Genomic DNA, 23,462 nt, shown 5'->3' on the forward strand with positions numbered 1-23,462 from the left:
CAGATCCCCTGTGAAGACCTTGTCTCAGAGGAGCACCAGGACAAGACCACAGGAAACAGATGATTCTTCTGCACAATCTGACTTTGCTGCAGCCTGGAATTGAACTACTGGTTTCGTCTGGTCAGAGGAGAACTGGCCCCCCAACTGAGCCTGGTTTCTCCCAAGGTTTTTTCTCCATTCTGTCACCGATGGAGTTTCGGTTCCTTGCCGCTGTCGCCTCTGGCTTGCTTAGTTGGGGACACTTCATCTACAGCGATATCGTTGACTTGATTGCAAATAAATGCACAGATACTATTTAACTGAACAGAGATGACATAACTGAATCCAATGATGAACTGCCTTTAACTATCATTTTTGCATTATTGACACTGTTTTCCTAATGAATGTTGTTCAGTTGCTTTGACGCAATGTATTTTGTTTAAAGCGCTATATATATAAAGGTGACTTGACTTGACTTGTTGGGACTTGACAACTCAGGGGTTGAAATGCTTTAAAACTCAATTTAAATGCACTGTGACAGATCATTTTTAAATAATAAAATCAAGCTATGCTATGCTAATATTTGTTGACAAATCATACCTCACTTCTCATGAACAGGAGAGATACATGTAGGGCAAAGTTCAAGAATTGGACCCAGTGCTGTTTGTACAGAATTACAAACAGACAAAATGAACTTACAATAAAGTCAACATATAAACCAAACATTTTCAGCAACATGAAGTTGGCTAAAAGGTCTCACCCAGTAACACACTATGCCAAAGAAATTTCAGGAATGAATATGAGGATTAAAATGAGTGAAATGTAGCCATCTAGGAAGGGCTACAAAGCTATTTTAAAGGTTGTAGGACTCCAAAGAACCACCGTGACAACCACAAATCTCTGAATGGATAAAACTTGTACCACAATTGGCTGACCTAACAAAATTCCTTTAAAAGCATATCAACATCTCATCCAGGAGGCCATAAAATAGCCAAGGACAACATCCAAGGAACGGCAGGAATCATTGACAGCAACAGAGGTCAGTGTTCACAACTCCACATCAACAAGACATGCCAGAAGAGGCATCCCGCGGAAGAGTGACAAGGTGAAACCAACTGCTAATCCAGAAGAACAAGCTGTACTTTTATGGATTTATAATGTTCATGTTTAGAATATCTCCATTTCTTCATTCCATATTAAAGCTTGTCAACATGTTCCCAAAACACACCTTGATAATCCTCAAACCCTTTGAGAGAATGTTTAGCAGGAGGTCTTTCTGTCTGGAGTTTGTATGTTCTCTCTGTTGCTGGTGTTGGTTTTTCTGTGAGTGTTTTGGTTTCCTCCACAATCTAAATTGTGCCTATGGCCTGAAATGCTGGAATAGGCCTTAAAATCCCTGTGAGCCTAAGTTGATTGGAAGATGGATTCTGTTCTCTACCAGAGAATACGGAAGGAAAATATCTGTGAAGCACAATGATCCCAAGCAAAGGAGTAAATACACCCCTGAATTTCTAGTTGAACCTGAACCTGAGTGAGCTGCTGTGGCAGGACTTTATTCTATACTATACAGTTCATGCTTTAAGTGTAAAACCTCCAACAGGGCTGAACAAAATCAGTTCTGCAAAGACGAGTGGGCCAATATGCTATGTGAATGACTAACCTCTTGTTATCTAATGCATTTTGCTACTTAAACTGGCTTGACCATTTATTAGGACAATGATTTTTTCATATGGATGTATTTTAGAGATTGCTTACTCAGGTTTTTCACAAATAAATTTCACAGCTCTGTAGATGAAGAGTTTATGCTAACATACTCGTGTAGCTTATGTTGGGCCAGAAATCTGCATGCTCTCAAATAATGTACCAAGAGGATCTGGGCAAGATCTACAGTATAGTGTGACACCCATTTATGTTCCAGAGATTATTGCTAAGACTGGATAATGAGTCTTACGTTATCCAACATTTCCCAGGGGATTTATTTGTTTTTTGTTGACATTTTCTTGTATTGTAATTGTGAAGACCACCAAAATGTGAAATTACTGTATACACAAAATTAACAAACAGAAAAAACTGGTCTAACATAAGACCTATTTATTCATTGATGGAAATATTTAAAACAGCTTTTATAGGTATATAAAACAACATTCATCGTCTGCACTTCTATCACTCTCAATATATAAATAATTTACAAAACATCTTCCAATACAAAACAAACAGAACTCATACAAAAAATACAGTTATATTTTAGCAAAATGCACATTGCAGGAAGTGTACAATGCAAATATTTGTTTTATACAGAAAACATGCACTACAAATACAAACTCGGCTGGAGTGATGTGGAAATGTCCCGATGCATTCAGCTCAAATGTGTTAGTGTTTACATTTTTTTATCCAAAGCGACTTTCGTGGCATGGTGAAGTGTTTGATTGACAGATCCATCGATCGACTCTCTGATGAACCAGCGGCTCTGCTGTAGATGAGCAGTCCTGTTTCTGACTGACCGAGGCTGGAAAACGCTCCGTCCTCAAGTGTTTAGACTGTACTCCTGTTTGTAGCAGCATGGCCGGCACACTGCGTTGACCAGTCCGCCGACGAGCTGCAGGAAACAGAGGAGGAACTCCAAGGCGCTGAGACCCAACAGGATGGACAGCAGCGTCACATTCCACTCCACAATGTGTGCTGGCTGAATGCATTCAGACCACTTCTCTCGAGCAAACAGATACCTGAACGAATGGAGGAAAAGAGTTCAAGACTTGTTTCTTATGAAGTCACCATCAAAGCATTTTCGAAAGAAAAAAATGAGCTCATACTTTCCGCCATCTTGCTCAAAAGGATACGTCCACTCCTTATTAGAGTAGCAATACGGCCCTTTCAAGAGTGAAATAGTGGAGATCAAGAAGCAGTATGTTGATCCAGCTAATCCCAGCAGAGCCGCAAACACCGAACCACACATCTACACACACACACATACAAAGTGCAACTGATGAATCTGGCTGATCTGTACAACATGTCTCCCTTCCCAACACTCACCGCACAGCTGTCTGTTCCGCAGGAATCCACACACTTCCCCATCCCCAGAAACACGCAGGCCGGTATCAGCATCTGAATGTGGACAATGAGTTCTTAGAACAATACGACTGTCTAACTGAGTAATTGCACATCATTTCCGCTGGCCATAAATGGAATATTCAACAAGAAAAAAAATCTAGAATGGAACAATGGAATTAAGTGGGATAAGTCTGGAGATGTCAGGAACAAATAAAGAGCGGGTTAGATGTGGACCATTGTTGCATTTTGATAAAAAGTTATGAATATATCATGTAGTATACCAGGTATACTACATGCACATTCACATATTTATTAGGTATACTTATCTGGTCTACTTTAAGTCTGCTAAACTGGAACAACTAATTTTGTGCTTAATGCACATTGCAGAAATTGTGTGGAAGTAGTGCTGAATATATACTGAAATCTGATTGTGCTAAAGGGGAAACATTGCAAGGATACTTTAAATATCTTGCATTTAAAGGCTGATATTATTCAGCGATCATAAAATCCTCATCAATAGTGGTGTTAAAACACCTTTTGGGCTTAATATTGAGAAATGTGCATTGTGCACAAGTGATACTTCAAATAAAGTTTAATTATCTTTTTTTATATAAGTTAGTCTTGATTAATATGTCAATAAATATGACAAAATATTACTATAGAACTATGCAATATAATAGAACTTATACTTATTTATTTTTTACTAGGGATAACAAATTAGATATCTAAAGATTTAGACTTTTACAAGAGTTTATAAGTGTTTACTCATAAGAGTAAACACTTTGGTATTCTTATTTCCTCAGCTGTATGTTTTGTGGATTAAGTTCCCTTCATCCACTTATTTAACCGTTAGCTTTCCATTAAGTTGTTCATTGTTTGACCAGAAACTAAGAAATACCCCAAAAGTTTAGTTTGGGGCCCAATCTTATTTTAAAGTATTGTGTTGTAACTTCATTTCAGAAATTCACACTCATACGAAAAGTCTGCCCCTAGACCCGCCCTAGAGTTAACCCTCAAGAAGGAGAATGTAGATTGTACAAATCCACCAACAATTTACCAATCTTTCAAACTTTCAAACTATTTTGAGAGTGTTGCTCGGTTTACACACACAGCTGCACAGATGAGCTTCTGAACAGTTTCCTAAACCAAAACCAAAGTGTTCTTATAAACATTTTTGAGTCAAATTGGTGATTTGTCATTAGCCTGATAACCATTTGTAACCTAACCCCAACTCATTATTATATAGCTACTTATATACCCTTACTTAACATTGAGCTTTTTCACACTTGAATTAAAACATTAAAGTATTTATTCAGTTTTTTCTTCATGGGGATGGTTGGGTCACCCATAGTGCAATCAGAGTTTGTCCCGAAACCTCAATCCACCAGAACTACTCCTGTCTGCCCACAACCAGGACACAAGAAAACATTCACACCGACACAAATCTGATACTCACCACCAAACCACCTCCACCGATTCCCATGAAGTACCAGACGTAGGTGGTCACATGATTAACCTGAACGTAGCTGATCTTTCCGTCGGGAAAGAAGAGCAGGATGTTTGCTACGATGCAGCAAGTGGCGAGAGGGATGAGGGCAAAACCCAGAGACCTGGCGAAGGCCAGAGAAAACATCTTCACACGGAGCAGAAGGAGCGAGCGCAGGCGGCTGTAATTTGGGACAGGAAAGTAGGGTGGTGGAAGGAGGAGAGGAAGGGTTTTAAGAGACTACCCCCCTCCTCGGCCCCCCCTAGAGGAGGAGGAGACAGGAAACAGGCTGACATTATAAAGTATGACTGGAAACTCTCTGACAGATGATATGACTAGGACTTGTGAGGTGGGGGGGTAAAAGATGCATTCCAACATAAAAGTTTTACAGTTTAAGTTCACATCACAAGCCTTGAGTTCAAGGTTGTGAAATTACAAGGTGCTTTTTAGAATGAGAATCTAATGTTGATATTTCTATCAATATCCACCTTTCAGTTTCCACTTGTTTCACTAGCAGGTCGACATCGTAAAACAATATGTTTATTTATGATCTCTTTTATTACAAAACATACAAAGATTAAGCAGTTTTGTGGTAAAAAAAACCCCAATAATAATAATAAATTTAGTTTTTAACATAGTCAGAGTTGGTATCAGCTATTCATTCTTATTTCTAAACATATTGTACCAACATAAGCGTTTAAAGGTCCCAAGGATTTAGACATGCCATAGATTAGAACCATTTTGGAGCCAGTTTTAATAATATAACAAATCTTTTTTCCATAGAGAACATTTTTTTTGGAAAGGTTCCACTGGTTCTTTTTGGAAACATCAAGAACATTTATTTTAAAAAGGAGGCCTGTTCAAAAGTTTGGGGTTGGTAAGATTTTTAAATGTTTTTGAAAGAAGTCTTGCATGCTCTGAAAGGCTGCAAACAAACAGTGAAAACAGTAATATTGTGAAATATTATTACAATTTAAAATAACGGTTTTCTTTTTGAATATATTGTAAATGTGAAGCTGTATTTTCAGCATCATTCCTCCAGTCTTCAGTGTCACATGATCTTCAGAAATCATGAATAATATGATGATTTACTGCTCAAGAAACATTTCTTATTATTATCAATGCTGAAAACAGTTTAGTGTTTACACTTCTAATCTGACACTGTAGATGGCATCCCTTACTGTAAGGTAGATCACACATATGAAATCGATTTCATGTAAAACTCTTTCTCCCAGACAGTAATGAGATGAAACGGATAGAAAAATGTAGACTTTTTCTGAAGTTTCCTTAGCATCTCCCAGAGAAAACAATGTTTCTCCTTTAGTTTCAGTAGTGATGTCAAAAAAGACATCCTTGCACACTTTTGTTTATGGTGTAAAAATCTGTGTTGAGGCAGATGAATCTGAAGCAACAGAATGTTATGTCTGCAGTGTTTGTGTGGTCCAGGATTAGCCGTTGGTGTAAATCAGGCTTTATGATTAAAACGGCCTGTTATGGGGAAGTATGGCAGTATATTATGTAACTCAACAGTTTTCCACAGAGGACACAGACGCCCACTGCTGTGTTTGCTGAGCTGTGTGCCGAGGGGCTCCGAGAACAAAACATACGCTTGTGTCTTGGGAAACATCTGTGATATGACAAAAAAAGAGTTTTGTGGAACAGCCTTGATGAACTTCATGATCATCTGATAGTGGTTAAATGTCAATGTATTCAATAACTCAGATTTCAGTGTGCCATTGATCTAAACCATTTACATTTCTGTACATAATATGTGTTAATAAAAGTTCAATAACTTCCCTTATTATATGTTGACTTGTGAAAAAGTACACTTTAAATTACTTTTAATATTTTAAGAGTATCTTATTACACTTTAAAAGAATATGTTATACTTGAATGTTAACTTAAAACACTGTAAAGATACTTTTCTTGTTTTCTAGTATAAACATATAAAAACTCTTGAATCAAGATAAGAGATGACTTAAGATAATTCTTGTTTTATGAAGAAAAAAAACAAGAAAAGAAAAATCTTTATTATTTTTTTTATTATTATTATTATTATAAAAAACGACTTAAAATCTTATATTGCCTATATATATGTTTTCAGACATTAAATTGTATGTTAACCTGCGACTAAATGAAAATGTTTTATTGTTTACATTCATATTAAATGCAATTAGATGAACTTAAATTAATTATACCTTTAAATGTATTATCATAATTACTAATACAGTACTTGTCCTTGAAATATGGTTCAACTGTACTGCTGAATTAGTACCAAAAAGTGCTAATAAACTAAAATAAGATAGATAGATAGATAGATAGATAGATAGATAGATAGATAGATAGATAGATAGATATTATTAGATATTACTATGTAATTAGGTAAAGCATATTTATATAGTTGCAGCATAAGAAACAATCAGGAAAGGATATTCTCTTTAAGTACACTTAAGTGGCCTTTAATTTCATTAATATCTGAATGCATTTCTTAAGATTTTAAGATTTTAAGATTCTTTACACTACAAGAATACTTTTTTTCAACAAGGTTTTTAAAACAGAGACACATGACCCCATGTAATAAAACGACATGTTATGTTGTGAAGCAGTGCTTTAACATGGTAAAACATCAACATCAACTACTATAATAAACAGGCATTCATATATTCTTCCATAAAGTGATATTGTTCATTACAGTGACTTCTGGCTGTTGCTGAAGAATTGGTTCTTTTAAAACACGGCTCATCCAATCATAACTTTCCATTATATAAAACTGATTTGAATGTTTCTTTCTCACGGTTCTCTTTTTTTCTCAAAGATTTCCTTTTATGAGAGCAAACTAATGGGGAATGTAAACAGAGGATGGTTATGGACATGATTTCCTGATTAATGTAATGAGTTTAATCTTGTAGTTGGTCAAATCAGTCGTGCGTTTCCTAAAGAGACACACTACTCCTCCACCCAACTTCCTTTCTGGAGAATGGCTGAGCAAATTCCGGCATCGTGACACATGTGGAGGGCCTTTGTGATTCAGTTATGTGTTACAGTGTCACACCCAGCCGCCACTGGACAAGTGTGAGTGTTCAACTTCAGACTTTAATGCACAATGATATGAGAGGAAAGAAGAAAACATTCATTCATCTCTTTGAATCACTGTATTCATCTCACCTGTGAGATATTCCACATCTTTGTTCTTTTGTTCACATTAACAAAATAAAAACAGAAAAAAAGCCAAATAAACCAAATAAAAATAACATATCGAATCTTCAGTCATTCATATGAGCATGCATCTAAAAGCACATAGAGAATATTAAACAGCAGTTCTAGGAAAAAGACAATCATACATACAGTGTGCATAATTATTTGGCAAATCGATGTTCTGGTCATTTTGTCTTACCAATTCCACACCAATCCAAACTTGATAACTACTATTTTGTATGTAATAATTTATTGATATCTTATAGTTAACAAGGAAACAGAGTATAAAATGCCTTTATCAAGTTTTTCTTTCACTAGTAAAAAAAGAGATTTAATAATAATAGTTTTAATTAAAATCCAAAAACAGCCCGTAATATAATCAGCAGTTTGGTTCACAGCAGGTACATAGTCTAAATTGCAGAGTTGAGTTTAACTTAAAGACACATATGAGATGCACTTGGCTTGCAGATTGTGACAGACTTGTCACTGCTGGTGTCTGACTCTCCTATAGTCTGCTGTTCCCACCATACAGTACGTTCACAGTCACAGTCAGTGCAGCACTGTTTTTAATAGATGTCCACAGTTGACACATTCAGTTGCTGCATCAGCTGTCAAGTTTTGCATTACAACAAGCACATACACAATAACTACATTTAATCAAATGCTTGATTGTATAATGTAAGTGCATATTAATTAAAGATACCTTATATTAAGTCGGACCAAACAATTAAATCCCGAATTTGAAGTAACTATCCTTATTAATTTCCAAAATATATGCCCCCAAGTCATTTTACATGATTGTTATAATGCCCAAAATCATCATTAAACAGGCCATATCACTGGTGTCATTTAACTTAAAAATAATATCATTAAAGCTGGATAATATCATTTGATTGTTAAAGTGAATAAATTATAAATGCAGTATTGCACCATGACCCATAAAATTGAACTTATTTTTCTGAAAACACTGCTCGTACAGTAGTTATATACATTTATTTTAATTCTGCTTAAATCAAACAAATACACACAATAACTATTTGTTCGCTAATTTAATTTCTGACTATCTAATTTCTATTCTATAAAATTTAAGTATTTAAGTATTTAATTTAAATCCATCCGTACATCCATCCATCATCTTCCGCTTATCCGGGGCCGGGTCGCGGGGGCAACAGTCTAAGCAGAGACGCCCAGACTTTCCTCTCCCTAGCCACTTCTTCCAGCTCTTCTGGGGGAACCCCGAGGTGTTCCCAGGCCAGCCGGGAGACATAGTCCCTCCAGCGTGTCCTAGGTCTTCCCCGGGGCCTCCTCCCGGTGAGACGTGCCTGGAACACCTCCCTGGGAAGGCGTCCAGGAGGCATCTGAAATAGATGCCCGAGCCACCTCAGCTGGCTCCTCTCGATGTGGAGGAGCAACGGCTCTACTTTGAGCTCCTCTCGAGTGACCGAGCTTCTCACCCTATCTCTAAGGGAGCACCTAGCCTCCCGAAGGAGAAAGCTCATTTCGGCTGCCTGTATCCGGGATCTTGTCCTTTCGGTCATGTCCCACAGCTCATGACCATAGGTGAGAGTAGGAACGTAGATTGATCGGTAAATCGAGAGCTTTGCCTTACAGCTCAGCTCCTTTTTCACCACGACAGACGGGTACATCGACCGCATTACTGCAGAAGCTGCACCGATCCGTCTGTCAATCTCACGTTCCATCCTTCCCTCACTCGTGAACAAGACCCCAAGATACCTGAACTCCTCCACTTGAGGCAGGAACTCTCCACCAACCTGAAGTGGGCAATCCACCCTTTTCCGACTGAGAACCATGGCCTCGGACTTGGAGGTGCTGATTCTCATCCCAGCCGCTTCACACTCGGCTGCAAACCGTCCCAGTGCACGCTGAAGGTCCTGGTCTGAGGAGGCCAACACGACAACATCATCCGCAAAAAGCAGCGACGGAATCGTATGGTCCCCAAACCGGACACTCTCCGGCCCTTAGCTGCGCCTAGAAATTCTGTCCATAAAAATTATGAACAGAACCGGTGACAAAGGGCAGCCCTGCCGGAGTCCAACATGCACCGGGAACAGGTCTGACTTACTGCCGGCAATGCGAACCAAGCTCTTGCTCCAGTCGTACAGGGACCGAACAGCCCTAAGCATGGGGCCGCCGACCCCATACTCCCAGAGAACCCTCCACAGGATGTCGCAAGGAACACGGTCGAATGCCTTCTCCAAATCCACAAAACACATGTGGACTGGTTGGGCAAACTCCCAAGGTTATCTCATTTACTCAAACAGTACACTGGCGGTTGGGGACAGTACCTCTGGACTGGCAGACCGGGGTGGTGGTCCCTCTTTTCAAGAAGGGGGACCGGAGAGTGTGTTCCAACTATTGGGGGTCACACTTCTCAGCCTCCCCGTGAAAGTCTATGCCAGGGTACTGGAGAGGAGAATTTGGCCGATAGTGGAACCTCGGATTCAGGAGGAACAGTGTGGTTTTTGTCCCGGTCGTGGAACACTGGAGCAGCTCTATACCCTTTCCAGGGTGCTGGAGGGTTCATTTAATTTAAATACTGAATTAAATTCCTTCTTTTTCACATATAACCCACAGTCCAATATAACCAGTCTTGATGTGAGCAGATTTATAGTTCTGTAAACTGTAAAATATAACCACCTCCTTGTATCAAATGCTATAATAATCATATTACATTTATTAATATATACTATGCCATGAGCAGGCACAGTTTATCCTTAGTGACATCTTAGTGATCTGTGTTAATATTTTTAATTGGAAGTAGCTGCTGGGACTGTTCATAAACACATGTGGGAACTAGCTTATTAAGTAACATCTGACGTGAGCGTGCTATCTTTAAATAAAGCAGATAATATACAGTCATATACTCTGAAGTGTGCCTGATAAGAATTTTAACGGTTAATTTTTAGCTGTTTTAAGCAACATGCATAGCAATGATCCAGATAAGACTGAATTTTGTTTGGGTGAGAGGTTAACGATCTTCAGGCTTTTCTGAAGGTTTACAAACACAGTAAATCTGGGCCGAACTGAGATAAAAACAGTGTTTCTCTTCTCAAGGGCTTTAAATTTGACATTTTCCCACTCTAAGCTGTTCACGCTTTCAAATCAACAATGCTTTGTGCTGAAGGTTTGTGGTCAATTTAGTTTCTGTTAATGAGATTTCTTCTTTGCATCTTTCCTGTAAGCATCTTCTCTTGCTTCTCTGTTTTTGATGCTAAAATACATTTCCTTCCCCCGTGTTCATTGTCATAACTACGGAAGCCCATTTTTGCTACTGAATAAAAAATCTAATTAAAAGTAATTGAGACTTTTTATCTCACAATTCTGATTTTTTTTTCTCAGAACTATGAGATATAAACTCGCAATTGCGAGATATAAAGTCAGAAATGCGCGATGTAAACTCGCAATTGCAATATATAAAGTCAGAAATGGGCGATGTAAACTCGCAATTGCGAGATATAAAGTCAGAAATGCGCAATGTTAACTCACAATTGCGAGATATAAAGTCAGAAATGCGCAATGTTAACTCACAATTGCGATATATAAAGTCAGAAATGCGCGATGTAAACTCGCAATTGCGAGATATAAAGTCTGAAATGCACGATGTAAACTCGTAATTGCGATATATAAAGTCAGAAATGCGCGATGTAAACTCGAAATTGCGATATATATAGTCAGAAATGCGCGATGTAAACTCGCAATTGCGAGATATAAAGTGAGATGCGTGATGTAAACTCGCAATTGCGATATATAAAGTCAGAAATGCGCGATGTAAACTCGCAATTGCGATATATAAAGTCAGAAATGGGCGATGTAAACTCGCAATTGCGATATATAAAGTCAGAAATGCGCGATGTAAACTCGCAATTGCGATATATAAAGTCAGAAATGCACGATGTAAACTCGAAATTGCGATATATATAGTCAGAAATGCGCGATGTAAACTCGCAATTGCGAGATATAAAGTGAAATGCATGATTTAACTCGCAATTGCGATATATAAAGTCAGAAATGCGCGATATATACTCGCAATTGCGAGTTATAAAGTCAGAAATGTGTGATATAAACTCACAATTGCAAATTATAAAGTCAGAAATGCGTGATATTAACTCGCAAGTTTTTTATCTAATAAAAGTATGACTTTTTATCTTGGAATTCTGACATTTATTTTTACTGGCAGAAGTTGTTTTCCATACATTACCCTTCATTTACCAGTAATGCAGATATTTATTCATTCATTCAAAAGCATTCAGTGCTTGAAATTCGTGGTGTCTGATGGTGTAATGTGCTTACCTGCACAAGGCCATGTGGTTTCAGCAAAGCTTGCGTTCACATGGGTGGATTACGGTATGATACGGCCCTCTCGCCTGGGCCTGCCGTTACCATGACAACCGTCCAGACAGAAAATAGCACCTTTGTTCTGTTCCAGTTACAGGACGAGAGATGGAGAGAGGGGGCGATCGTACACAAACGGTGTAGACAATACATTACAAATCACACTGTGACCAGGATATGACCTAATAAAGTCTTTCCTTCTCTCTCCTCTATTTCATCCAACACCACATGCGGTCAATGAAAAAACACTCACAGGCAAAACATTTCACAAACATATTGACTGATGGTTAGATCAGTGCCAGGATGAATTCAACAAAGCATTCATTCAAAGAGTTAATAAGCAACTACAATATCTGGCTAAGCTTTAGAACCTGCTTCTCTCACTACATATTCACATCAATGCTCCCATTGTATATATGTCTTTATTTATCCAAAAATCAAATGTTTTGAGATGTTTTGAGATTAAAAGTCCATCTCTCTTTTGCTTATTTTTTAACACTTTAGTATAGGGACCACTTCTCACAATTAGCTAGATGCTTATTTGCATGCCTTTTAATAGCATTTGCTGTTTATTAGTCCTTATAAAGCACATATTCTGCTTGACAATATTCTGCCTTATCCTACCCAATAACTAAACCTAACAACTACCTTACCAGCTATTAATTAGCAGCAAATGAGGATTCATATAACAAAAGACAGAGTCAATGGTTTGTTAGTAGCAAGAATCTTTTGTCATGCATTTTAATGTGGTGACTAACATAATACAACTAATGTAAATTGCTTTGAAATCCTTTTAACTGTAGCGTTACCAATACATTGAAACAGAAGTTACTATAGAAATGAAATTAAACTATATTTTGAAAATGCTTGTTATTACATTCAGCAGGACTTAAACCATATTTACAAGATAGGAAATAAACATGCAATAAAGTCTGAAAACATTAGACTCAGTTTGCACTCAACCGATAAAATCTGAATGTGAGTTACTTTGGATGTAAATGTAATGTCTAAATGAAAAGTATATTCTCTTACGGTAAATTATTTTCTGTAATAGATGTATGTAGATGTAAGTGTACTACTTTTTTTCAGATGGACATATAAAAAAGTAAATAAAATCAATGACAAATTAAGGAAAACCTTTTTGAGTGCCAAAAAAGTGCCCAAGGCTTAAGCTTATGTAGGCAAAAGAAGCGGGGAATTCCTTCCTGTCCATTATAGACAAATACACCGTGTCACTTCCTGTGAGAGTGCTGACATGCTCCTGGCTCTCTGGACAGAGGGCAGCTCAGCCGAAAGGTCAAACGGACTCATATTAAACAAGAAAAACAAAGTCTTGTATTAGCATCTGTAACTCAATCCTCCGGACGCGGTTCGATTGAGAAACAGATCATTCTGCTAATGTAAGTAAAGCACCTCTCACAACAGTGCATGTTGAAATGTTGTGGATCATGTCGTTGAACTGAATTCTTGCTCCATTCATAAACAAATCTATGATATAATTATTACTCTGATACTCCTCATCACATCTTCGTGTCAAATCGAGAGTCTAAAGTCTGCAGGTAATAACCCACCACTGCTGTCCCTCTCTCACTGTCACTTTTAAATGTCATCCTATCACGCGTCAGCAAACGGAGAAGTGAAAGATCACATGGGTGGAGATGGGGATAAGCAAACAATACTATCTAATGTAAGCAAAGTACCTGGCACCACACGGCACCCACAGAAAGACAAAGACAGGACACGTTTGAACATATTTTCTGACTAATAATCACAGTCACATAATTCACACTCAGTATTAGCTATCAACTTACCAAAGCAGTTAGTATCTGTGTACTGTGTGCTTACAGTGAGATTAAAGCATATAAGAGAATAATGAAGACTTATGGAGAGCTACTGAGCTTGTCACTAAACAAATTACCTTTATCCTAAAAGTCCAGTGTACTGTGTTAAATAAATATTTTTTATATAGATTTTTGACAGGTGCTTTACCAATATTTTAAATTATTTATTGCACTGTGTTGTGCTTTAGCGTTAAAGGAAATGTCATCGAAAAGTAAAATTAATATAAAATGTCTTGGCAGAAAATTTGTAGTACCTTTTCTGTTTTTCTATAGAATTTTTTTTCACATAGTGGAGGGAATATTTCTTAATTACTCTTTATTATTATTTTAGTATGTGCTCATATTTATCTATGAACTTTCACCTTTGTACCATTAGGTTTCTCATTGGCACTGTCCATATGTGTACCTCTGTCTTGTAAAGAAATGATTAATAAATCTTGCCCTCTAAAGGGCAAACTGGAAATGTATATTTGCATATGTATATTTGTTTATATATGTAAATGAACAATTTTATAAAATATATGTAAAATATATGCTAAATATATGTTGTAAATAATACAGTACAGTACATACAGTTTGTACAGCTCAGGAGCAAATAAGGATTGATCTGGTGCAGCATGTTTTAAAAGTGACTTTAGAGAGTGTACAAGGAGAACAACAGAGGACCTAAGATAGAGCCTTGGGTCACACCATATTTCACTTATGTTAGGTTTGAGATGGTACGATGTACTGTAAGTTTACATCTATAATTTTGGCAACATAATTCTCCAGACATTCATGTGAATGTTACAATCATTAGGGTCTGATTCAACCATGATTGCAATTTATTACTTCAACAACTGTTCTGTCATGGTTTCTTCATAAGTTTAATAATTACTGCCATTTGAAAAGTTCGTTTTATTTATTTATTTATTTATTTATTTATTCATTCATTTTATGTATTTATTGTTTATGTATTTATTTTGTTAAAATAAAATTTTCCAGTCATATGGATTTAATTAATAATGTTAGATTTTTAAAACTTCAGGAATACCTTTCTGTAGCTTTGTGTGTAGTTTAGCACATCCTGTCTTATAATAGGCGGCATGTTTTGTCAAAATTCCTCAGTTTGTAGTGATTTTGATTTGATTATATAGAAGTTTCCTCCTATCCTCTTTTTGTACATATATCTTTAAAACCCATAATGAGATAGCTGTCATTCTTTGACCAAACAATGGGACAGAGAAAAGATTGGTGTGTTGTGAAAAACTGGTCAAATGTCTGATTTTATAAGGTTGAATAACAGTGCTAAATACAAATGCTAGTAATACAATCACAGATAGTTAGTATTTGCTAAATAAATAGCTGATTAGTTTTAAAAAAGGAAAACAAGATGTTACCCATTTACTTTTTTAGTGATGTGAAACAGATGAAACAGTCTGATTCAAATCTGTATCCAGCAACAGACCCATGAATAAACATTCTTAACTTAATAACTTACAGAGACTTATCACGAGTATGTTTTGTGGTAAACGTGACAAAATGTACCACTAACAAGTGTCTGTAATAATGGACTCACTCTCAACTTTGACATATGCTAGATAAATCTTTTAATCTTACAACCGTGTGTAATAATTATGGTGATCATAAATGGGATGGTCTGATGTTTTACTAGCATCATTACTGATAACAATGAGAAGACTTTAGTGTATATATTTGTGTCTCTTTATATCAGTGTGTCTACATTTATTCTCTGTTTGTCACTCACTGTGTCCAGCTTAAAGACCGCAAATAAATGAACAGGCCTAAATACATTTGTCTCGTCTCATAATGTGGTGTGTTATATCTGTCTTTTATTTACAGAACAATGATTTGAATTTGAACGTAATTTTTGGGGGGGGGGGTATCATGGTAAACTGAAAATAAACTGAAACATTGGTGATGGGCGCATATTGATGATGTAATCATGTGAGTTTTGTGTGAGTGCATACTTTCAAGTGTGTGTCTCAAACAACTCACCAATAAGTAACTAACCTGTCATGGAAACTGTTGCTCTGGGCAACATGCATGCATTGTATTCATGTGCATCAATCTTTTAATTGATTTACTACTGACTTCCCTCCCACCTCTGATAAGATTTGAGTTATAGAGAAGTCCTTTGGACCTGTCGGTCTTATCACTGGCCACTGAAGACAACACACCCTGCAAATGGGGAATGGTCTGAGCACACTTCTGTGAGCAGGTCTGATGACGAGATGTGTGGAGTTCAGATTGTGATGCAGTGATGTTACACAATCACGCTTCTCACTATACACAATGCTCAAATTAAATACACTTTTATAGACCATAATAACGCATTATTACATGGTCATATAATGTCATCAGGATACTTTATTTTTAGATTCACAAAGCAAGGTTGAAAGGGGTCAAAAGTAACATTCAACATTTTTGACTACACTATGAGGTAAAATGCTGTCAAACATATTTGATATATGTTAATTGCCTCAAGTTTATTACATTTATAGAAAAAACAGCAATGTGAAAAACATGTTATTACACATTTATGAACTAAATGTAATCATAAATAATGTAATGGTCATCATCATCTCAAGAAACAATTGTTCTAAATGATTTCTAACTTTATCATTAAACTTTGTTTGGGTGGATAATGGTTAATGTTCAATCCCCATCCTAGCACAGAATGGCCCACAGTCTTTCAGTCAAAAATATCCCGGGGAAGCCCTGTGAGACCAGTTTTAGAAAACTTAAACAAAAAACAAAAAAAACTAATCTGAAATAAATGAAAGATGAAAAATAAAGCTACTAAATGGAAAAATTAAAATAAAAATAAAACTGAACTCAAGCTAAAGAAGAAATAAATACAAGCACATAACCTTGCTAAAAATAAATGACTAAATATAGATAGACATGTAAAAATTGCAAAACATTTGTAAAAGACTTTGACAAAATTACTAAAATTAAAATGAAAACTGAACACTATAAAACTACAGTTTTAATAGAAATAATAGTAAATAGTAACACAAGACTATAAACTATAACTATTATATATTTGAAATTTGAAATATTATTGAATACTATAATAGTATATAACAATACCAAAATAACTCTATAAATGATATGCTATATACAGTATACTATACTATACAGTATACAAACACCATACTATATTTAGAATATAATGCCACCATTACACAGTTCATGGTGAAAAACAAAACTAAAACAAAAAAACAGTTTGTTTTTTCAAAGTTTAAAAGATTCTTGACAGATTGTGTTGAGAGGAATGACGACCGAAAGGGGAAACTCCTAGAAAAGTAATGCAGATATTCCATGGAGCGACCCTGGGAACTGAGCCAACCATTCACTGAGTGAACAGCCAGGATCGAGGCGAGGATATTCAGGGTGTGGAGGGTCACAGGGCTGAGCTGTTATTCAGCCCCGCCAGGGGATATATTTAAAACATGATCAAGTGCTATTTTATTTTAGCCAATGTGTGTGTGATGAAGTTTCCTTCATGTAATTGCAGAACCCTGTCCACATGATTCATCTTGAAGACTCTTAAAGATGTTATTTTCTTTGAACGCAGGAAGTTGTTTCTAGAGGTTTTAAAGAGTGGGAGGGACATTTTTATCTTTGAGAGCATTTGATTGGCACACATTTGGATATGCAAATACGAAAACATGACTGAAAACTCTAGCCAGTTTGGTTTAACCTTAACACACACACATCAGTGGTTATTTGAAGTGAAAACCAATGATTATTTAATGTCATGTAAAACATCTGTATATATGTTTTATAATATGTTTTAACTTGGTCTGATGAGTACTATATATGTGAAAGATTAATAGTAGAAACATAAATACGTGTGTCTATTTTGTTTTGGTCCATTAGTTTTCCTTCTATGTTTGTGATAGGCTCATTTCAGTTCCCTGTGTTGATTTCCTCACTTGTTGTCATAGTTACTGATTGATTACTGCACCTGTTTCTCCTTCAGTTTGTTTTTTCCTGTATATTTAAGCCCTCAGTTTAGTACTCCTTGCTTTATGTGAAGTTATTATTTTCTCCTATAGGCCTTCTTTGTTCTGTTATTATATCCACCTCACCTCTTTATTGCCGTCTCTTTGTGAAAAATAAAAGTACACTACAGCCTACTTTTATAAAACACTTTTTACAGAAATGGTATACTTTCAAAGAACATACAGATGAATGTAATGTTTTCGAACTTTTAATGCATTAAAAAAAGTATAATAGTTTAGTTTATATTATATTGATTGCATTTAATTTGTAAAAACAATAAGCTGAACTTTAGAGTATTTTGATCCACTTAAGTTGGATTTAAATACATCTTTAAAAGTAATTTAAGAATGACTTCCATTGTCTTGGAAATATAGGTAAAGTGCACTGCTGAATGTATTGACAAGCATTTATGGCAACTGAGATATGCTGCCATTTCTATTGACACTTATACATTGTCTATTTACCTGTAAATACATTAGTAATGAAGAATATTTGTAGTTAAAAGATACAATTATAATCAAGTATTTAACATGTGTATGTTAGTCAGCCGATCAAAATACTGTTCTTCTTTGATGCACAACAAAAGATTATTATTAAAAGATCATCATCCACACCATTTATCATCCAAATTTTTATCAAATTATCATATGTGCTCATGAAATGTTTTGAAATGTTGGATCATGATCGAGTGTTGCATGTTAAGGTGAGGCCGCAGTGACTCATTGCTGATAGTATGAGGGGTCTGAATAGATGAACACACCTCTGTAGGTGCAGGACACACCACAGTTACACATTTACAGAGGGGTGTCCATCACTGACCTCGCAGCAGCGGGAGAGTATAAATCCACACACGATACTCACCTGCTCAAGCACAGGAACGGACGCCTAACCTGAACAAAGGACTCCGAGATTAGACACACCACGCACTCTATTCTGGACTGTATTTTACTTCAGCAAAGACTGAATCATGTGTTCTGGAAATTTCGCCAAATGCCTGGGGATAACCCTCCTCCCTCTGGCCATCATCTGTGTCATCTGCAACATTATGCTGTTTTTCCCTGGCGGTACAGTAGCCCAAGAGAGTACCGACATCACGGATGAAGTCTTTTACTTTGGAGGCATCCTGGGATCTGGTGTGCTGGTGAGTGGGTGCACAAATGCAAATAACGAAATAAATATAAATAAAAGAGTAAAATTGAAGACTATCAATATGGAATTTCTGCATTTCAAAAAAAGTTTCTATAAATTTGTTAAAGAAACCATTTACGTAAAAACGGTTTTACGAAAGATTTGCGCAGAAATTTGCTCTGTTCCTGTTTCATGAATCTTGTGAATTTTTAATAATTCTTTGTACATTTTTTATTTTGTATTTCACTATTTTATATTTATTTGAAGGCTTTATTTATTGTAGAAAAGACCTCACAGGCAAGCGCTCTTTAAGTAACGAGCTGGTCTTTGTTTAGATGATTTTCCCTGCGCTGGTTTTCCTGGGTTTGAAGAACAACGACTGCTGCGGCTGCTGTGGGAATGAGAGCTGCGGAAAACGTTTTGCGGTGAGAAAACTCTCCTTTGATTCGAACACCGACAAAACTAAATGCCATCTGAGGAGTCGACATTTTCACACCATTCCTCAAAACAATGATCACGTTATTCCCGCCATTTGAGAATTCCCACCAAAAAAGGCCTGTCTGAGCGAAGTATTAGAAATATGCATTTGTATTCTCACTCTTACCCTTGAAATGAATTTCGCAACACATGCCATTTCAAATCACCATTAGTGCTGTAACAAATTAAAGAAATGGGAAGAAGTATTCTGAAATACAGACATATTAGACACAGTAAAGCTAAGAGTATGTCACGCCAGTGTGTTGTGTTTCAGTTTTAACATTTGGCTTGTTTTTTAATCCAGATGTTCAGCTCCATTCTGTTCGCCGCGGCCGGAGCTGTGGGCGCCGCTTACTCCGTTATCGTGTCTTGTGTGGCCATTAACCACGGGCCCAAGTGCTTCACTACCCAACTCAACGGGACTGTCGGAGCAACTAACGCCACTTACCCATTTGTCGACGGGTGCGTGTTTATTATCAAACTAAATGAAATCAAGTGATAATCCAGTAGCTGTAATGTAACACCTATCACCTGATTTGGTTCTTTCAGAAACTACCTGTCCAACAGAACGCTGTGGAGTGAATGTACAGGTCCGGGCGATATCGTCACGTGGCATCTGACCCTGTTCTCGATCCTGCTGATCACTGGTCTGGTTCAGATCGGTCTGTGTGCCTTCCAGGTGATCAACGGGCTCATCGGCACCATCTGTGGAGACTGCTGCGGCTGCTGCGGGGTACGCACTCGCTCTGAAAATAACAATACCATAAAGCACCCACAGGCCTTATTGATGGAAATTTAAGTGAAGTTTTTAACATAATTTCGGGAGGAGTACGCCCATCTAATCTTCCAATTAATATCCAAGCCTCTTACCACTTCTGTTGTTATTTCTTTCGGTATCCCTCCTCCTCCCCATCTCCTCCTTTTTGTGCATATTTATCTTTCTGTCTATAGGGGGGGCTGTAAAAGCTAGAGTAAAATAGCTTTGAGCCAAATCTGTTTTAGATTATATAGACATAGATTAGTAAAATCTATTTATAACATAAATATGTATGTCTATTTTGTTTTGGTCCATTAATTTTCCTTCTATGTTTGTGATAGGCTCGTTTCAGTTTCCTGTGTTGATTTCCTCACTTGTTGTCATAGTTACTGATTGATTACTGCACCTGTTCCTCGTTCAGTTTGTTTTTTTCCTGTATATTTAAGCCCTCTGTTTAGTAATCCTTGCTTCATATAAAGTTATTTTCTCTCATGCCAATTCACCATTAGTCTGACATGTTGAAATCACGTAACCTTGTGTTTGTTTTTGTTTGTTTTCCGCAGAGCTCCTAAACCACTCGGAATGGACTTGGCTCAATAACTCTTCAGGACTAATCACACATCCATATCTGTACTTCTCAACAGTTTTCACCTCATGATGTGTATTTATACTGTTCAGGTGGATATTGTTTTCGTTTGCTGTATCTGCCTGATGGCTGATGGCTTATGAGGGTGACATACAGTATATAGTTATATATAGATTTATTTGATATAGGATATATACTGTATTGATACATATTATAAAGAATACTGGATATTTATTCAAACTGTAAGAGAATGTTATTTTCATACAAGTATTTAGTCTTTTTTTTTCATGATGGATGAAGGGACCGTGCAAATATATGGAATATTTGATAAAAGATAACAATTTTTTTTTTTTTATTTTATCTCAGGAAATTGGTTGAAATGTATTGCTATATTAGTAAAAGAATATTTGACACTTAATAAACTCTTTAAAAAGCACCGCATGGCTGTCCTTGTTGCTCTACTTGTGCCTCTCCGTCTCACTTGGCAAGGTTTTGTTTTTTCGGAGAAAGCAGGAAGCAGCAGGGGGTCAGTGAGGATCTGGGAAGCACCCTGACAGACTCCGGAGAGTTCAGGGTTACTTCATAAACAACAGCTGGCCTGCTAAAAGATGATTTGCACAATTTTTTATAACTAGATATGCAAAGAGCATGCAATCGCATGATGCACAAGCTGAAACCGTGCTATAGAGTAGTCTACTTGATAAGAATTGTTATAACTTCTGTTGTTGAGAGAGGGCTTTCTGGCTAAAGTAAATGTTTGTTGTTCTGCCTGTGTGATGTTGGTGTGCTATCGGGGTTTTATGAGGGGAATGTTATTTTATGATGGCTTTATAGGTAACAGCTCTCATTTTCACACAGGAATGATTAACTTTATGCTCTATGATGCATGTCACTGATGCTTTATTACTGGTAATCTTATCCCTGATACTTTATCTAGCTTATTGTGGCAAACTAAAAATATTTCGGCTGCATGATGGAAGATTTCAGAGCAACAGAAACGTTTCACAGCAAACAGTCAGACTTATATAGTCACTTATGCACTTATGTTCACTTGTTAAACAGTTACTAACACAAACATAAAATCTTGTTAACTTAAACCTTATTATAAGTGCATAGAGAACAACTCACTCAATAAAACATGATGAGAAGATGCTGGGACACCTGCTGGACACAACATGAATCTGTCTGGACTTATTACATAATTATAATTAATATAATATAGAAAAGAGTTTATATGAGACGTTTTCTCACTCTCAGAAATATAATAAATATTGCAATTTTAAATGTTTGTTTTTACTGACTTGTCATCCATGAAAGAAAGAAATAATCAAACATAAATTTAATATAACAACTAATGCATGTGCAATTTAAAAACATAACAATACGTATGATTTTTATCTTAAATAACAATAGAAAAAAAATCTATTAAGTATTATTTTAAATAATTTAAATAGCATTTATGCTGGTATGGGTTAAGTTTTTGGCCTGTCCCTCACTATGATTTTAATTCTACACCAGGACTTTTAATTTGCCAAATTATGGCAAAATGATATAAAAGTCACATTTGCATATTGTTCTAAATACAGTCTCATATGTTTTTGGCATAAGTATGCTTTTATTTCTCAATAAATAGTATCTAGTAATGCTTGTGTCAAAATAATAATGTAAAACTATTAATAAAATAATACATTACATAGCCTGAGATGGCACAATACAATTTCTTGTCATTTTAAGGTGTCTTCATTTCATAGATATATGTTTTTTTAATTTCAAGTGGAAAAGGCAACGATTTCATGGAATAACTCATATAGCCATTCATAATCTACCCTTTATATGTTGCTTTGTCCATGCACTTTTAATTCAGCGTTATAATAGTTTGGCCTTGTGGTTCAATCAGAGAAGGAGCCAACTCTTTATTTACATGCCATTATAGTTAACCTATTTAAGATTAAATAAAAAAATTAATAAAAACAATTCTACTAATACTCTATGTTTTTCATTTATTTACTGTACCTGGCGAGTTTTCATCATTGCATGAAAGAAATGGTTTTATCTTTCATCAGAATGTTATTCGGTCTCCTCTATGCAATGCCTGCTTTTCACCATCCAATACATTTCAGATTACTTTCTTTTTCTCGTTGAAAACCATTCTAGCAAATAGGTTAAATACAAAACGTGATATGGAAATTCACATTGACTCTGTAAAATTAAACCGCGAAACATTTATGACGGAACCATGTTTGCACAAAACAAAAACGTCAGGAATATATGCGCTTTAAAAATTCATTTTGAAAAAGAAGTCCACTTTAACATCCTTTTTAAAAGAGTAAAATAATAAATAAAATCTTTACAGCAACATGTTTTCAGACACTTGCATGTTAATAGAAATGAAAAAAAAAACTATTATATTTCAAGTTTATTGAATAAAATAAACTTTAGGGTGCTTTTTGAGCCACTTAAGTAGGATTTGAGCACATTTTCAAACGTATTTTCATTATTATTTCTATTGCCTTTGATTTATGGCTATAATATTGTATGTTAAAGTGTAATGCGTGATGTACTGACAAGCATTTCAGGTCAACTAAAATACGGTACACT

General features: G+C 36.1%; 2 protein-coding genes across 2 annotated transcripts; one reads left to right on the forward strand and one right to left on the reverse strand.

The window, feature by feature from the left end:
• Positions 1-2,055: 2,055 nt before the first annotated feature.
• On the reverse strand, positions 2,056-4,729 carry LOC132160169 (transmembrane 4 L6 family member 1-like). The gene is made up of 4 exons (XM_059569912.1): positions 4,484-4,729; positions 3,010-3,081; positions 2,790-2,932; positions 2,056-2,702 (listed from the first exon to the last, which is right to left on the reverse strand). Exons 1-4 carry the CDS (start codon positions 4,658-4,660, stop codon positions 2,504-2,506), a joined length of 591 nt encoding a protein of 196 aa, XP_059425895.1. The 5' UTR covers positions 4,661-4,729; the 3' UTR covers positions 2,056-2,503.
• A 14,044-nt stretch (positions 4,730-18,773) lies between these two features.
• Positions 18,774-21,300, forward strand: tm4sf4 (transmembrane 4 L six family member 4). The gene is made up of 5 exons (XM_059568770.1): positions 18,774-19,057; positions 19,380-19,469; positions 19,826-19,983; positions 20,071-20,254; positions 20,842-21,300. Exons 1-5 carry the CDS (start codon positions 18,884-18,886, stop codon positions 20,848-20,850), a joined length of 615 nt encoding a protein of 204 aa, XP_059424753.1. The 5' UTR covers positions 18,774-18,883; the 3' UTR covers positions 20,851-21,300.
• The last annotated feature ends 2,162 nt before the right edge of the window (positions 21,301-23,462 follow it).

This window comes from Carassius carassius, chromosome 16 (genome assembly GCF_963082965.1).
Source record: "Carassius carassius chromosome 16, fCarCar2.1, whole genome shotgun sequence".
Classification (NCBI taxonomy): Eukaryota; Metazoa; Chordata; class Actinopteri; order Cypriniformes; family Cyprinidae; genus Carassius; species Carassius carassius.

Coding starts and splice junctions, on each gene's coding strand:
- LOC132160169 (XM_059569912.1), bottom strand. CDS start 4,660: ATGTTTTCTCTGGCCTTCGCCAGGTCTCTGGGTTTTGCCCTCATCCCT. Junction 2,933..3,009: donor GCGGAACAGACAGCTGTGCG/GTGAGTGTTGGG, acceptor GTGTGTGTGTAG/ATGTGTGGTTCGGTGTTTGC. Junction 2,703..2,789: donor TTTGAGCAAGATGGCGGAAA/GTATGAGCTCAT, acceptor CCATTCGTTCAG/GTATCTGTTTGCTCGAGAGA.
- tm4sf4 (XM_059568770.1), top strand. CDS start 18,884: ATGTGTTCTGGAAATTTCGCCAAATGCCTGGGGATAACCCTCCTCCCT. Junction 19,058..19,379: donor TCCTGGGATCTGGTGTGCTG/GTGAGTGGGTGC, acceptor GTCTTTGTTTAG/ATGATTTTCCCTGCGCTGGT. Junction 19,470..19,825: donor GCTGCGGAAAACGTTTTGCG/GTGAGAAAACTC, acceptor TTTTTAATCCAG/ATGTTCAGCTCCATTCTGTT.